Source organism: Penicillium chrysogenum (assembly GCF_028827035.1).
Source record: "Penicillium chrysogenum strain IBT 35668 chromosome Unknown utg000002l_segment0_segment0, whole genome shotgun sequence".
Classification (NCBI taxonomy): domain Eukaryota; kingdom Fungi; phylum Ascomycota; class Eurotiomycetes; order Eurotiales; family Aspergillaceae; genus Penicillium; species Penicillium chrysogenum.
Window position 1 is genome coordinate 6,010,681 of NW_026622750.1, and position 14,516 is coordinate 6,025,196.

The 14,516-nt window shown below is 48.8% G+C and overlaps 6 protein-coding genes across 6 annotated transcripts; 4 read left to right on the forward strand and 2 right to left on the reverse strand.

Moving 5' to 3' along the window:
• Window positions 1-1,462: 1,462 nt before the first annotated feature.
• Window positions 1,463-3,226, forward strand: N7489_005503 (cytochrome P450; the record flags this gene model as incomplete). The annotated part of the gene is made up of 4 exons (XM_056711255.1): window positions 1,463-1,643; window positions 1,696-1,913; window positions 1,967-3,097; window positions 3,161-3,226. 4 exons carry the CDS (start codon window positions 1,463-1,465, stop codon window positions 3,224-3,226), a joined length of 1,596 nt encoding a protein of 531 aa, XP_056569676.1.
• Window positions 3,227-4,126: 900 nt separating this feature from the next.
• Window positions 4,127-4,772, forward strand: N7489_005504 (uncharacterized protein; the record flags this gene model as incomplete). The annotated part of the gene is made up of 3 exons (XM_056711256.1): window positions 4,127-4,196; window positions 4,261-4,607; window positions 4,722-4,772. 3 exons carry the CDS (start codon window positions 4,127-4,129, stop codon window positions 4,770-4,772), a joined length of 468 nt encoding a protein of 155 aa, XP_056569677.1.
• A 268-nt stretch (window positions 4,773-5,040) lies between these two features.
• Window positions 5,041-7,195, reverse strand: N7489_005505 (nonhemolytic phospholipases C family protein; the record flags this gene model as incomplete). The annotated part of the gene is made up of 5 exons (XM_056711257.1): window positions 5,041-6,338; window positions 6,430-6,553; window positions 6,609-6,873; window positions 6,932-7,014; window positions 7,067-7,195. The coding sequence occupies 5 exons, from the start codon at window positions 7,193-7,195 to the stop codon at window positions 5,041-5,043; spliced, it is 1,899 nt and encodes a 632-aa protein (XP_056569678.1).
• Window positions 7,196-8,014: 819 nt separating this feature from the next.
• Window positions 8,015-10,315, forward strand: N7489_005506 (uncharacterized protein; the record flags this gene model as incomplete). The annotated part of the gene is made up of 7 exons (XM_056711258.1): window positions 8,015-8,375; window positions 8,435-8,551; window positions 8,608-8,939; window positions 8,995-9,152; window positions 9,207-9,410; window positions 9,471-9,867; window positions 9,929-10,315. 7 exons carry the CDS (start codon window positions 8,015-8,017, stop codon window positions 10,313-10,315), a joined length of 1,956 nt encoding a protein of 651 aa, XP_056569679.1.
• Window positions 10,316-11,088: 773 nt separating this feature from the next.
• N7489_005507 (uncharacterized protein) lies at window positions 11,089-13,011 on the forward strand (the record flags this gene model as incomplete). Its single annotated transcript, XM_056711259.1, has 2 exons — window positions 11,089-12,905; window positions 12,960-13,011. The coding sequence occupies 2 exons, from the start codon at window positions 11,089-11,091 to the stop codon at window positions 13,009-13,011; spliced, it is 1,869 nt and encodes a 622-aa protein (XP_056569680.1).
• Window positions 13,012-13,650: 639 nt separating this feature from the next.
• On the reverse strand, window positions 13,651-14,133 carry N7489_005508 (uncharacterized protein; the record flags this gene model as incomplete). Its single annotated transcript, XM_056711260.1, has 1 exon — window positions 13,651-14,133. The coding sequence occupies one exon, from the start codon at window positions 14,131-14,133 to the stop codon at window positions 13,651-13,653; it is 483 nt and encodes a 160-aa protein (XP_056569681.1).
• Between the last annotated feature and the right edge of the window lie 383 nt (window positions 14,134-14,516).

Below are 14,516 nucleotides of genomic sequence, written 5' to 3' on the forward strand. Positions count from 1 at the left end.
ATGGGAGCCTACCTGTGGATTTTGAATGGTTTGTGCTCCACGGGTAAGCCAAGACACGGAGGCTCAAGGGCTTATCTCTTTGAGCACGCGACCAGTTGCGAAAGCTGTTTCTAGCCAAAAAGTGCCCAGTCGATGATTCTTTAAGACAAAAAAGGGGGAGACCGAGGTGGGGGGAAATAATTGGACCCCTTAAAACCACACGGGTGGACAAGCGAACGGAAACGTCCCAGCGGTCAAGTTAGTCAGAGTTGGTCCCTGGAATGCTACCCACAGATTCAAAATGACGAAATCCGGGGAAGTTCCGTGTGAGAAGAACCTTCAGAGTAAGCGTAGAGCACCAAGGACACTGAAAAGAAAGTCCTGGGCGATCTAGTCTCTGATGGTGGGGGAACATGTTCGAAGAAAAAAGTGGCGAAAAAATTGGATGCTTATCGCTCAGGTGACTGTTTTTGGTGCCTGGCTAATCGGGCAGACAACGTTCCTGGTTCCTGGGTTTTACTTATGGCCACGCTTCAATGTTCCAGTGGGATCCCATGAAGAATCATCCTAAGGCTTCAGAATATCTGGGAATGTCTGGGAAGTCCCTCGCACTCAAGATCGTACTTGATGCCGTTGCATGGGGGTATGTGGCCATGGCATTCGGTACCGGAACCAGTTGCAGAAAGAGGAAACATCGCAATGTTAGGGAACCGCCTGGGCGATATCGGTCGATAATATAGGTACATGGCGCTCATGGCTTTCAATTTGTCGCATGTGGGAGATGAGCTGACGCTAAAGGAAGCTTTTCTTTGGTCTCGGCTCCGGTCTAGTGGGAACATTGGAGCATGTTATCCAGTACGGAGTACATAATATAACATGTGGATGCTGGAAAATTCGGCATTTTCAGAGTCTCAGACTCCTGTTATGAGCATCAGTACATATGTGTTGACACAGAGAAGAGGTCAGGTTGGAGGTGGAAGGGGGATGAGGGGAAGCTTGGTAAATTACCGTATCAAGCGGTCTACGGTATTCAAATATTCCTAATTTGATCTATAACTACATATGTATATATAGCATACATATACCTACCTAGGTATGAGAACAGGTATCGAATAAATCATAGCAGTATTTCCATTATCTTGGAGGCTTTTCTGGACATAATCGAACGTTGCCGTCCGTCCAACAATAATCCAATAGAACAGTGAGAGAGGACTTCGTAGTCCTTCATACATGAACTTCTTTGAAGATCGCGGGGATTGGCATACACTATACGCCTGTTGTGGTCTTGTAGGAAAGGTTATTTCGACGTCCCGACCGTAGCTAGTAATCTTCGTAGTGCTTTTGTTATCCTAAATGCTAAATGCTCTATCCCAATTTAAGCGAGGTGGTAGCTCGCTCAAACTAAAACCCGATCCTAGTGTCGGGGGTTGACCTGCAGGTACCGCAAGACTTTACAATTACCACGATTATAACTGGTCATATCATGGCCTGGACTCTGGTTGCTACGATCATTCCACTTCTTCTTTTCTATATTTGGAAAAAGCTCGTATATTACCGAACAGAACAATATGCCTGGTTGCCCCAGCTTCCACCATCGCTACTATGGGGTCATTTGTCCACAATCGACAAACTCGTGAAGGCAAATCGGCCAAATATACACATTGGTCGGGTGATCCACAATTCACCTTGGAATATAAAACTGACAGTGGTTGGTAGATGAAATCTTCAAAGCTATGCACAATTATCTCGGCAAGCCGGCACTATTCATCGTCGATTTGCGACCCGTGAGCCATCCCATGTGCGTGATCGGCGACCATAATGTTGCAGAGCAAATATCCAAAATTTCGAAGCTGTTTCCATTCAGTCCCCCCAAGTCATTCACATCGCACTGGTATAGGGATCTGATGGGTCCACTCTCGATTGTTCTTGCAGAGGTAGGCTGAAGGGTCGATTGAGGTGCATATAGGCTATACTAACTGAAGTCTAGAGAGAAGAGTGGAAAGGCCTTCGCAAACAGTTGAATCCGGGATTTGCGCATAAGCATCTCATCAGCCTGATGCCATGCATTCTAGATAAGACACAACTTTTCTTGACGAAGCTTGATCATTACGCCAGCACTGGCGAGGAGTTTCCACTGGATGAACTATGTACGAATTTGACATTCGACATTATCGGCGCGGTCACCATGGATATTGATCTGGATGCTCAACTGGGAGAAGAGAAGCAAAGTGCAATCGTTCGACTCTTCCGCAAACTCGCCTCAACTTGGCGTTCCGGCTACAGTGGATGGAAAGTTATACTTCCGCTCCAGAGAAAGTTAATTTCTCGTCAACTTAGTGCGCATATCAAAGAGTGTATCAAGGAAAAGTTCGAGGAGCGGTCGACTTCACAAAATTCGTCTCGCAGCGTGCTTGCTCTAAGTCTGGCCGAAACGCAGGAGTTAACGCCCGAAGTGCTAGACCGGATTTGCGATCAACTTAAGACTTTCCTATTTGCTGGCCACGATACAACAAGCATCTTGCTACAATGGACATTCTACGAACTAGCTCGGACCCCGCACGTCTTGCGCCGTGTTTGCATGGAACTGGAAGATATATTTGGTCCTACCTCGCACCCAACCCACATCCGAGAACAAATCTTAGAACATGGAGAGAGTGTTCTCCAAAGAATGATCTACACTTCTGCCGTTGTTAAGGAGATTCTTCGTCTGTATCCACCAGCTGCGACAGCCCGATTCTCCGCCGAAAACACTGGCTTGAGCGTTCGACTACCAGATGGTCAAGATGTGTGTCTGGACGGAATCATGCTCTACAACTGCCAAAGTATAATACAGCGTGACCAAGCCGTGTATGGTGACAAGAGCGACCAGTTTATTCCCGAGCGCTGGTTGGAAACTGGCTCCACCATACCTGGGAGTGCTTGGCGGCCCTTCGAGCGTGGACCACGCAACTGCATTGGACAAGAGCTGGCGAATATCGAAGCACTTGTGATTCTGGCATGTGCGACACGGCGATATAACTGGGAGAAGGTAGGACTTGGGGCGACCAAGCGGGATGAATCAGGTGCGCCGATTGAGAAGGAAAACGGACAATACGAAGTCCAGTCAGAGCTGTACAATGTAAGTACCCGACAGGGCTACCTGCAGGGCCGGAAGTAAGATGCATTTACTAACATAGTTCAGACACTGGAGATTACTTCTAAGCCAGTGGATGGAATGAGGATGCGAGTGAAAATAGCAAGAACATAAAATTCAGCTGGGCAGCATTTATATTGGTTGCAATGCAATATAACAATAAAATCTCATTGCAACACAGTACATGAGTTTACAAGAACGAGCTCTTGGACAACCAAAGTTCGGTGAGGGTTGATGGCTGGACGTATTATGAGACATTTCATGCAGCCAAGTGCTTCTGCCCAGATGTCAGGTGAACTGGTCTAGAGAATTCGAACAGCGAAGAGACAGAAAGAACAAACCGAAAAATAGATGAATTGGCTGAAAAGGCAAATTAATAACTAGCCAGAGCTATCAGATGACTGTGTATCGACATGGCCATTATTGTCGAGGCATTTTCCCCTGAGACAACCAAATACTAGCACTATAGAGGGTGGATAGGCAAGCCCAATAATAAGTTATGCGGAGCAACTAAAAATATGGAGATCTATAGATAGATGTCTCCTGACCAAAATCCGCAGAAGAATGAAACGGCCCTCCATTAGGCAACTAAAGCAAGAGGCAATACTATATATATAAAGAGAGGCTTAGCTGAGCATAGAAATATACCTAGGTACGCCACTATGTATACGGAGGACTAGGTACAATATACACAAATTCCGTAGCTCGCGTCCCCGGACGGAGATCGGCTATGCCGATCACTCCTCACGCCAATGACGCCAAGCAGTCGGGGTTTTAATCCAAGTCCATGTGGAGAGACCGAGTGAAACATGATCACTCGGATCCCATAAACCAGGTTTCAGAGCCCAAAGTTATAATTAGGGGGTCATTGTGTCGTCGTTGGCACAATATTGCAGGCAAAGACATAGTATGCTCCTATTTTGCATATAAGGCCCTGGTTCTCCCATTATCGTTGAATATATTTCATCCGCAATTCTTCCTCTTACCTATCATTGAACCACCAAAAATTCCAAGATGAAGTTCACCGCAGCAATCGTCGCTTCCCTGGTGGGAACTAGCACTGCCTTGTTCGACAAGAACCTGCGTATGTGATTCTATACACGTCTGCAAAATTCCAAACTGACAGTTCCTTCTCTTGAATGATTTAGCTTGGGGTAAGCGCGACTACGCCTGCGTAAACGTCTACCAAGGCATCCCCGACAACTCAACCGTCTCCGCTGGCCAAACCGTGCGTGTCAACTTCGACCGGAAGCCCACGGGACGCTGCCCAGACCCATTGACCCAGTACCCTGGCGACGACTACAGCGTGTGGCTGTATAATAACCCTGTGCGCAAGTTGGACGCCATTTCCTTCGACCAGTCTATCAAGATCACGGATGGTATTAAGGAGAAGGCGGGTGGTGTGGACATTACTATCCCGAAGGACTTGCCTCAAGTCAAGGATGGCTCGCTTTGGTATCTGAGGGTTGGAACTTCTCTCTCAACGGCGCCGCAGGTATGTGTCTTCCTTTTTTCGATTTTGCTTTTTTCTTGGGGTGGGACTATGTGCTTTCGGGCTGTGTTTATCTTGGCTTTTATTTGATTCCAGGGGCTAATCAATATTATGCAGATGCCTAGCTTGTTCAACGCTGCTGGTCCATTTACGGTTATTCGTGCATAGATGTCTTGGGCTCGATTTAGAACTTGGTTGAAGAGGGGTACTATCTTATTTATAAATAGCCAGGTCACTACCATATCTTTACCAAGTACGACAGCACAAATAAATTGGAGCATATGTATATTGTGTTTGGATTCAGGCTCCGGGCTGATGATAAGACCCAAGCCTTGTTGCTAAGATATTATGGGTACTTGGTTCTCAGGCACCAGCCTCGGGATATTTAGGTAACCATGCAGGATTCCGTAACGTCATCACATCAACCTCTAATCATCTAATCCCGGAAGGAGACGCTGAAGACCTTGTAGCCACTGGTAGGTTTAGTGCCTTCAGCATTCAAGTCTCCGTGCTTGTCAATATCAATGTACCCTTCTTTCCCCACAAACTGCAGGGTATAGCCAAGGCCACCACCTAAGAAGGTGAAATGCACTTGAGCTGCATTTGCACTCTGGCTTTTGGGAAGCAAAGCACCATCGGGACCAATCCATCGTCCATCCAGTGCGCTGGAGATCGTAAATGTATGGCTTTCCTCGTCGTCGTTGTAGTGAATTACCCAACGCTGGGATTTATTGTTGTGCTGATGGCTTGTGTCGCTGGTTACAAGGCTGTTGCCCCTGGCCGGATTTGTGATGGCTGCTCCATTTTTCTCAAAGACTAGGTATCGGCCCTCGGTGAGGTAGCCGACCACCTCTTTGAAACCCTCTTCAAACCACAGCGTATTGACATCCGTTACGTTGCTCTGTTCTCCGTATGGTACATCCGGACGTGTCTGCTTGTGACGAGCCTGGCAGTTAGATGTACCGGTATACTCGCCCTTTTCGTTGGTATCCAGGGTCCCGGCATCCGGAAGATCCGGGAGAGAGTAGTCCGGATGGTCCAAATCAAGCGCGTTGACTAGATTAGACATGTGCTTCCGTCTCCATGAAACCATCTGATCGGTTGTGATATTCTTGTATCCCCGTGCTGTCAGCCATTCCTCAACGAAGAGAATCTGAGAGTTATGATCTGCCCGCTCAGTGAATACGCGGTTTCCTCGGGTCCAGGGAGAGATCATATAGAACGGTACTCGGAAACCGGGCCCCACAAAGATATCCGAGAACATACCCAGGGGGTCCTGCATCCACTCTCCCGGGGTGTTCTTAGGGGAGTGGAAGGGGGTGACATGGTCGCCAAAGCCACCAGTCTCATCAAAGCTGATCATCAGAAGCGTCGAGTTATACTTAGGGCTACTGGTGACGGCATCGACGATCTTTTTCTGGAGCCAGGCTCCATCCTTTGGCATGTATGGCGGATGCTCAGAAAGCTCGGACGGACCAACAATGAAACTGACCTCGGGCAATGTGCCGTTGGCGGCAGCCTGATAGAAGGAATCAAGACCAACAAACGACATACCCTTTTTGGCCAGAGGGCTATTTTTAGAGGCGGTTTGAAACTGCTGGAACCAAGCCAGAGGGTTATCGTCGAAGTTGTTGGTATCTTGGAAAAGCTGCCAAGAGACTCCTGCCTCTTCGTAAAAGTCATAGACAGTCTTCCACTTGAGTGGGTAACAGTTAATACCGTGGTCATCACAACCTGTACAATGTTGGTCAGATCATGGAGCAGCTAGACCATGGTGGTTTAGGGGATACGAAGATGGACAGAAGATATAGTTGACGATACATACCTGGTACTTCATTGTTGTCAATATACACGCCTCCCTGGTCCTTGTCCTGAGGACTACCAGGGACATTGATAGAGCCGCTGACCAAAGTAACCCGATTGGGATTGGTGGCAGTGATTTGACTTTCCTGTTTGCAGATCAGTCCCCAGCTCTTCTTCTTAGAATCGACTCTGGCAGCGCACCTGATACATGTCTCCAGATGTCCAACCTTCAGCAATAGCAAATTGAACGGGAATATCCTGCCGTTTCAAGTAGCCCCAGCTCCAGGGTGTGTTTCTAGTCACCCAATGGTTGTTCAACCCGTTGTTTAGGGATTGCTGGTTCTCCTCGTAGCCGTTGCTCCCTGCGACCATGCACTGAATCGCATCATGCCAGTCGCCACCTTGATATCCAAGATACCAGGGTAACAAGGTCTTGGTCTTGTTTGACTGGGCCGGCTCGACTAGTCTGACACGGGATATTAGAACCGATTTCTTCTCTTAGAGCTCCGGTGCCCGGCACTTACTGGTGCCAGACCGAGTTTCCGTCGGAGTTGACCTGTACATTGGGATCGTTGAAGCCGCGGACTCCAGGCATAGTCCCAAAATACTGCGATTTGGTGAGCACGGTTTAAACGGTTCATAGCACAGGCAAAACGTACCGTGTCCCACGAGCGATTCTCCTGCATGAAGATGACGACATGCTCAATGTCACTTAAAGAGCCACCAGAAACGAGCCTCGTTCCTAGAGATATCGCAATAGCGATACACAATAGCAAATTGAGAGCCATAATTCACTTATTGCAAAGGAATGAATGAGGGGAAAGAATTCGACTCAGAGAAGAGCCCACTACTTATGTGTCCCCAACGAGGCATGCAGACAGCGGATAAATCTAAGGGAGGAGTAGTGCTACCTGCCTAATGTAGGTAGGTGTATGTACCTACTTACGGACCCCTCACAAGCTTTGAGGCTTCGTTACATCCCGAGGTTTGCAGACGTTATTTCTTCATGGGAGCACTAGACCAAGGAAAGGACGAATCGAAATATGGGGTGTAAACACAGGGATAGGGTGACATTCTTGGTGATGCATGGCGCCGATCATGCATAATGGAAAATAGTGCAAGCCTGTATAAGTCGACCTCAGTTATAGTAGGAGAGAAGGTGGTGCATTGTTGATCCAATCTGATATGCAGGTGTCTCCACGTGAACTTCGGTTCCATGGTTGGACCCACGCTAAACAAGAACAGACTTTCGGCAAGAACGATCTTGTATACTTTGGGCTTAGCCCAAGGTGCCACAGGTACTTTCCAAGGTTAGCCCATGTCCTCTCTCCACTCAGTAATGTGCGGGAGAGTTGCGCTTGGGTATTTTAATTCAACCTTGGAACCATTAATTATTCTATCTTCGCTCTGATTGACCAGGAGGAGCACGTGTGTTACATGTCTTTCTGTAAGGACGCATCACGTTGATCCCTTTGGCAGCAAGGCATGAGGTCATAGCGCCGAGTGTCCTCTCCTCCAGCACTCACTTGGTACTTGACCTTCTTTACTCCGTACTTATCTGATATTTCCAAAATTGAATGGGCTATACTCCTGTTCGTTGCCAAACCATGCAGAGGCAGTACAGTCGAGATCGGAAAACCGCCCCTATCTCGGAGCAATTGGCCCCTCGACCAATGCCGGGGCTGTCAGGGCGGCCATGGCCGATCGCGGGCTGTTCATTGGCTGCATGCCTGTTGATCGGATTGATGTATTTGCTCCAGTCATCCATCTTTTTCGGGCCCTTGATTTTACCCGGGCGGCATCATCAAAATATTCAAGAGGATGAGGCCATCATTGCTCGACCGCGGATAGAACTTCACCCAGAGGACCATGTGTACCGGGCGCCCGCGACTCAGTATTTGGACTGGCGTGTGACCTCGGAATTTCGCAGACCAGACGGCGTATTGAAGCGGGTCTATCTCATCAATGGTCAGTAGAAGGGACTGACTGGTATCGTTCGTCGAACTGACCGGAGGGTATCGAACTAGGCCTTTTCCCTGGACCCACGGTGGAGGCCCGCCCTGGTGACACCTTGATCATCAATGTTACCAGTGCCTTGCCGGATGAACCAATTGCTCTCCATTGGCACGGCCTACATGTGACTAGTAAGCATCTGCCGTTGTCGATCTTCGATTAAAAGCATCGGGACTAACTTACATAGATGCCATGGATGGTGCAGTGGGAATTTCACAATGTCCCATCACTTCCGGAGGACATTTTGTTTACAATTTGACGATCCCATCCGATCAGAGTGGAACTTTCTGGTACCATGCCCATTCGGGGGTCTCGCGGGCTGATGGCCTCTATGGTGGGCTAGTCGTCCATGCACCAGCTTCTAAATCGACCGCTTCCAGCTTAATGCCCCGGAGGCGCGATAATCTCCCCCGATACACCTATGACAGAGAACTTTTGCTTCTCGTCGGGGACTGGTACCATCGGACCGCGGGTGATGTTCTTGAATGGTATATGGACCCAGGGAACTTTGGAAATGAGGTGAGTTTCGAAGTCTGTCTCCAATCTCTGTAAAGCTATCTGACACTGGTATCAGCCTGTTCCCGATTCCATGCTCATCAATGGGGTAGGGCATTTCGACTGCATGATGGCGGTGCCTGCTAGGCCGGTGGATTGCATTGATCAGCAAGTGAATAATTCATTTATCAACCTCGATCCTCATGCGTCATATCGAATCCGCGTGGTCAACACTGGGTATGTCCTAGGGCTTATCGAAGCCAAAGCAGTTATTAGCTAACCAATTGACAGAGCTCTAGCCGGGATAAGTCTCGTTTTCGATAACCATCTCCTGGACCTGCTTCAGGTGGATAGTGTCGATGTGGCACGCTCCAAAGAAAGGAATATAAATTCCATCGGTGTACTTTTACCGGGGCAACGCATGGATTTCATTCTTCGGCCATTATTGCAGACCTCTGAGAAGCAGTCACACATGAGGATTCAGTTCGATCAAGAGTATGAACAAGTTTGCCGAGCACCACATCAGTGATCGGGTGGTTGCTAACGTCTCACCAGTTCCTTCAAGTACGCCAACCCAGCGTTGACGCCTGATCAAACCTTCGCCATCAACTACCGTTCTGATGCCGTCGACGGACCTCCGCTCAAGGCGAACTATCTCAACATCGGAGAAGCACCTTCTGCGCCGTCTATTCTCCGTTCCATCCCTCCCATCGCGCAGCAAACACATGTGGTCTACACAAAGATCCAAAAGATGGCACGACACTCCAACAAACCATTCGGTTACTTCAACCAGACTACCTGGAAGCCCCAGCAAGATCCGCCCGTTCCATTGACCTCTATACCACGGGCGAAATGGGACGCGAACCAATTCGCAATAACCACGGGGCCGGAGCCCGTATGGATAGACCTGGTAATCAACAATCTAGATGAAGGATCCCACCCCTTCCACCTGGTACAAAGACTCCTCTCTTCCTACCCATTGGCGACAGTCCACTAATCAATATCCACTCCAGCATGGCCACCACTTCTTCGTACTCGCAGTCCACCAAGCCGAATTTGGCTGGGGCTCCTACAATCCTTTCGTTGACAAAATCCCACCACACCTAGGACCTGAGTCAGATGCGTTGAGAAATCACACAGATGACGTCAATAACCCCAGCACTGGTTATAATACCGGTCTGTACGACACATCCCGGGCTGCTTTACGTGACACAGTCCAGATCCCAAGTCGCGGCTATGCTGTTCTCCGTTTCCGGGCGGATAACCCCGGTGTTTGGCTTTTCCATTGCCATATGCTCTGGCATTCGGCGACGGGTATGGCCATGTTGATTGATGTGCAGGGCGACCCGGCGGGATTGAATGCGCACGCTGACAGCGGAGAATCATGTCCTGCCTTTTGAGATCTATCGACCATCTCTCGACCATCTCTGGCCTTGCGACTAGCCAACCCATTGTCACTTTCACTCAGACCCTAGTTTCTCATCAGTTCTGGATGAATTTTCATACTGACTCTTATGGAGCGACGAGTCTTGCGATGTATCCTGGATTTCTCAGGATTAGACACATTTGTGACCCACTTCCGAAGCTCTCGAGTACGTGAACATGGATGTTGGCAATATTCGAAATTTGGTGTTTTGCCAACCCAACGCTTAGCCCGAAGCGGAGATTCTCCGAGATGAGCGACGATCCTCAGGGGCAATAGGAGATGGCTCACAACCTATGGGAAAACAGCTGATCAGCTCCGGAGTATTCCGTACTCCAAAAGACAATCCCGAAGAGAAGGAGGTCTCGTGTTGAAGTCAGTCGAATTTGGGACTATATTGACAATCCCCAGAGCCTCAAATGGCGACTTTTCGCTACTAGTCCAGGGCAGCCCTGAGGTGACTGAGGTGATCTCGGGCCACATTGTCATTTGGTGTCCCCAGGGCTCTAATCCTTGGAAAAATCCATCAACCATCGACCGATGACACGAAAGTTTCTATTGAGGTGCAATGTCCCAGCGGTTTCAGTACTTTTGCTCCGTAGGATGCCCCATCCCTGGCCCACAGGCCGGCCCCCGATGCCCCACGTTCGCGTTTTCGCGCTTTGCGGCGGCAATTTGCCCTTGAACTTTTTCATGCATTTCTAATTGGGACGATACTGTGCATACAACTAGTTATAGTACTGCCTCAAGATGCAGCTGGTTCGTTGTGTTCGGTCTTGGGTGCAGTCCCTGCAACTCGGCGTTGTGACTATGGCTGAGGCCATTCGTTCGGGGACATGGAGGGAACAGCAATACCAGCTCCTTCAAGGAGCTCGACATAAGTCTCAGTATTATTACTCGCAAAATTCAAAGAGAACTTTTACTATTTCTGGGCTGGCGATAGCAGCTATGTTGGCCTTGTGGTATATTTGCTCGCATCCATTCATCGACGAGCGTGCTTGTCAACATCCAGTCGCTCGGCTTGCCTATGATGCTGAATGGGCTTTTAATGAGACATTGGGGCACCAGTCGAAGTCATTGGACGAGGCAGTGGCGGAATATCGACGACGATATAAGATGCCACCACCTCCGCACTTCGATGAATGGTATGCGTTTGCGACGTCGCGAAACACAGTCCTGATTGATGAATTTGATACGATATATCACACTTTGCTGCCTTTCTGGGGGCTTACACCTAGCACGATTCGTTCGCGTGTGAGAGAGGACCTTGGGTATGATAACCACGTTATGGGCATTGCGATTCGCGACGGCAGAGCTATCCATTTGGGCAATGGCCAAGGCGGATTCCAGAGAGATGCAACAATGAAGATTCTTGACAAGTTCTCCCAATGGTTACCGGACATGAATATGGAATTCAACGTACACGACGAACCGCGAGTGGTAGTTCCACACGAGGAGCTGCATAAGCTAATCACTGAAGGCTATGCAGCTCACGCTCGGCTCGATGGTAACTCGTCATTGTTGAACGCATTCTCGCCAGGTGATATGGATGACCCTATCCCACCAGTGCCGGTCTTCACGACCAGATTCAACAACATCGAGCGCCAAGAGACCTGGCTCTACTCACGGCTTTCATGCCCACTAGACACACCTGCCAGGGCGCTGGATAGTAACGCGCCAGACAACTCAAGCGCTTATGCGGTGGGTCCTCTGGGCTTTGTGTCCAACCAGACTGCCGCTAGTGATATGTGCAACAACCCATCACTGCGACATCGGCTGGGGGTTTTTGATCACCCAAACTCTTTCAAGGTGACAAACGAGCTGGTTCCGATGTTTTCTATGTCCCGTCCGTCTTCATTCCAGGACATCGCAGTTCCCTCACCGTATTATTACGAAGGTATATCGGATTTCGATCCAGAAACCTCAGTCGAATGGGAGAACAAGATACACCAGCTGTACTGGCGCGGGAAGACTACCGGAGGACATAGTCGGAACGGCACCTGGCGCAACCTGCAACGCCAGCGCATCATCGGAAACCTGACCCATCCACAATCGCCCCAGTATCTAATGCAGCCAAAAAGCGATTCAAGCTGTATCGCGGGTGAAGGCTGGGACGTCCAAATTGCAAATCGATCCCAGATCGAGGGATATTTCAATACCCACTTCATAGAGATCGTGGACTGCGACGAGGACTGCGATGAAGAGGAAGTGTTCTTCGACGATATCGCGGAACCAGATCCTGCGAGCGAGGCCTGGAAATACCGGTATCTTTTAGATATGGATGGTCATGCCTACAGTGGGAGGTTTTACGCCTTCATGCGCAGCAAGAGTGTTCCATTCAAGTTGACCTTCTTCCGGGAGTGGCATCAGGACGTCTTGGTCCCATGGGTCCACTACGTACCGATCAACAAAGACGGGAATGAGATTCCTGAGTTGATACGGTTTTTCGAGGAAGACCCTGCGGGTCAGCAGATTGCTCGGTCGATCGGCGAAGAGGGCCAGTCTTGGGCGGCCAGGACGATCAGAAATGATGATATAGACGTTTACATGTTTCGACTTTTCTTGGAGTAAGGTTGATGGAGCATCTGTTCGATGTTGACTCTGCTAACGTGAAATTGCAGGTACGCCCGTGTGCAAGATGACCGGAGAGAGAACCTAGGATTTATGCTGTAGAATCCCTGGGGCAGGTCATGTCTATCTATCACAGTCAGTTTTCTAAGAAAGCCCCATGAAACCGGTCGACGGGTACTCGGACCAATCCCAGCCCTAGACACAACAGTGCCACTACATCTCTGAATTGTAAGATGTAATGAAATGGCCATTATCATGGACTACTGGTATGTGACATGCACACATTCCTATTGCCTGCAGTCTGAGTGCCACTTGGAATGGAGCCAATGTCCATGAGTTTCTGCTTCTGCGCTAAGAGCTACGGCATGGTCTACTGTCGTACGTCGAAGGACCTAGTTGGACGCTTCGTGGGATACGGAATGCTCGAAGACTCTGTTGGGGCCCAATCGGGAAATAGCCTACCTATCTGATGATGTACAGCAGTGTATAGCCGTGTTTTGCCAGCAGAACATAACATAGAACTAGTATTCGTGTTGGCTACAGAAATAGAAATTGATACTATAGGAATTTTGGATACTGTAAGAGTTTAGATATCCAAGGTCATAAGAAAGGTACAGAAAAATACGATATGGCGCACTAGCAGCGGTAGATGATGTCGGGTCCAGACAAGCTTGAGCTGTTGTGAAAGGAACAGTCTGCAGCAGTTGCTAAGTGTAAAGGTGTTAGTCGTGGAAATCACTCTTAGCCCGCCAAATCCAGTCTATCGCACTGATCTCCCTCCCTAAACTGCACACCATCCGTCTTTGAAAACAACAAATCCTGCCCATCCAACGCAAACTTCCCCAAGAAATCCAAAGAAACCCAACAATACTTCTGTGGCGCGCCCTTCAAGAATCCCTCAGCAAGGGCCTCCTTCAAGCTAACGGGCATCTTCAACCTCCAGAGCGCGAGAATCTCGTATCCGTACTTGGATTCTTTCAACCCGGCATTGAACTCCGCATTGCCAATACCGCCGTTGTTGGGAACTTGTCCTGGGATTTTACCCGGAGAAATACGAGCCACGTATTCGATTCGTTGGATAGGGCTTGTGGTGTAGAACCAGATGTGCTTGATGCTTGACGGAAGGAGATAGCCGCGGTATTCGTGGTTTTTGGACCCTGAGGCTATGTTTTGCATGTGCTCTGGTTTTATGCTCATGAAGATGTCTGGTGTTGATTTTGCCATTTTGATGGCGTGTTGATGGACTTGGATTCCTTTGGTGGGGGGAAGTGTTGATGCAGGGTGGGTTCTCATGCAGCTGTGTAGAAGTTAAGGTGTAGATGCAGTCAGATGTTGTGGATTGTTCATTTTGTTATACAGGCCCTCATCAAGTAGGTTGTCCACCCCAAAAACCCCTATAGCAAATAATGATCTACAATTTCATACAGATAGACATCACGATAGGTCCAAGCCGAGAAAAGTACAGTCTGTGTACAAGGAATAATGTCTTAGGTACGCCAATCCCCAAAAAGAGAAAAAGGAACGGGTAGTTACAAGAATGTCCAAAGAGAGCGAATATAGAAACCCCGGAAAAAAGAAGCACTACAAGAGAAAGACAAGCTTCGGCA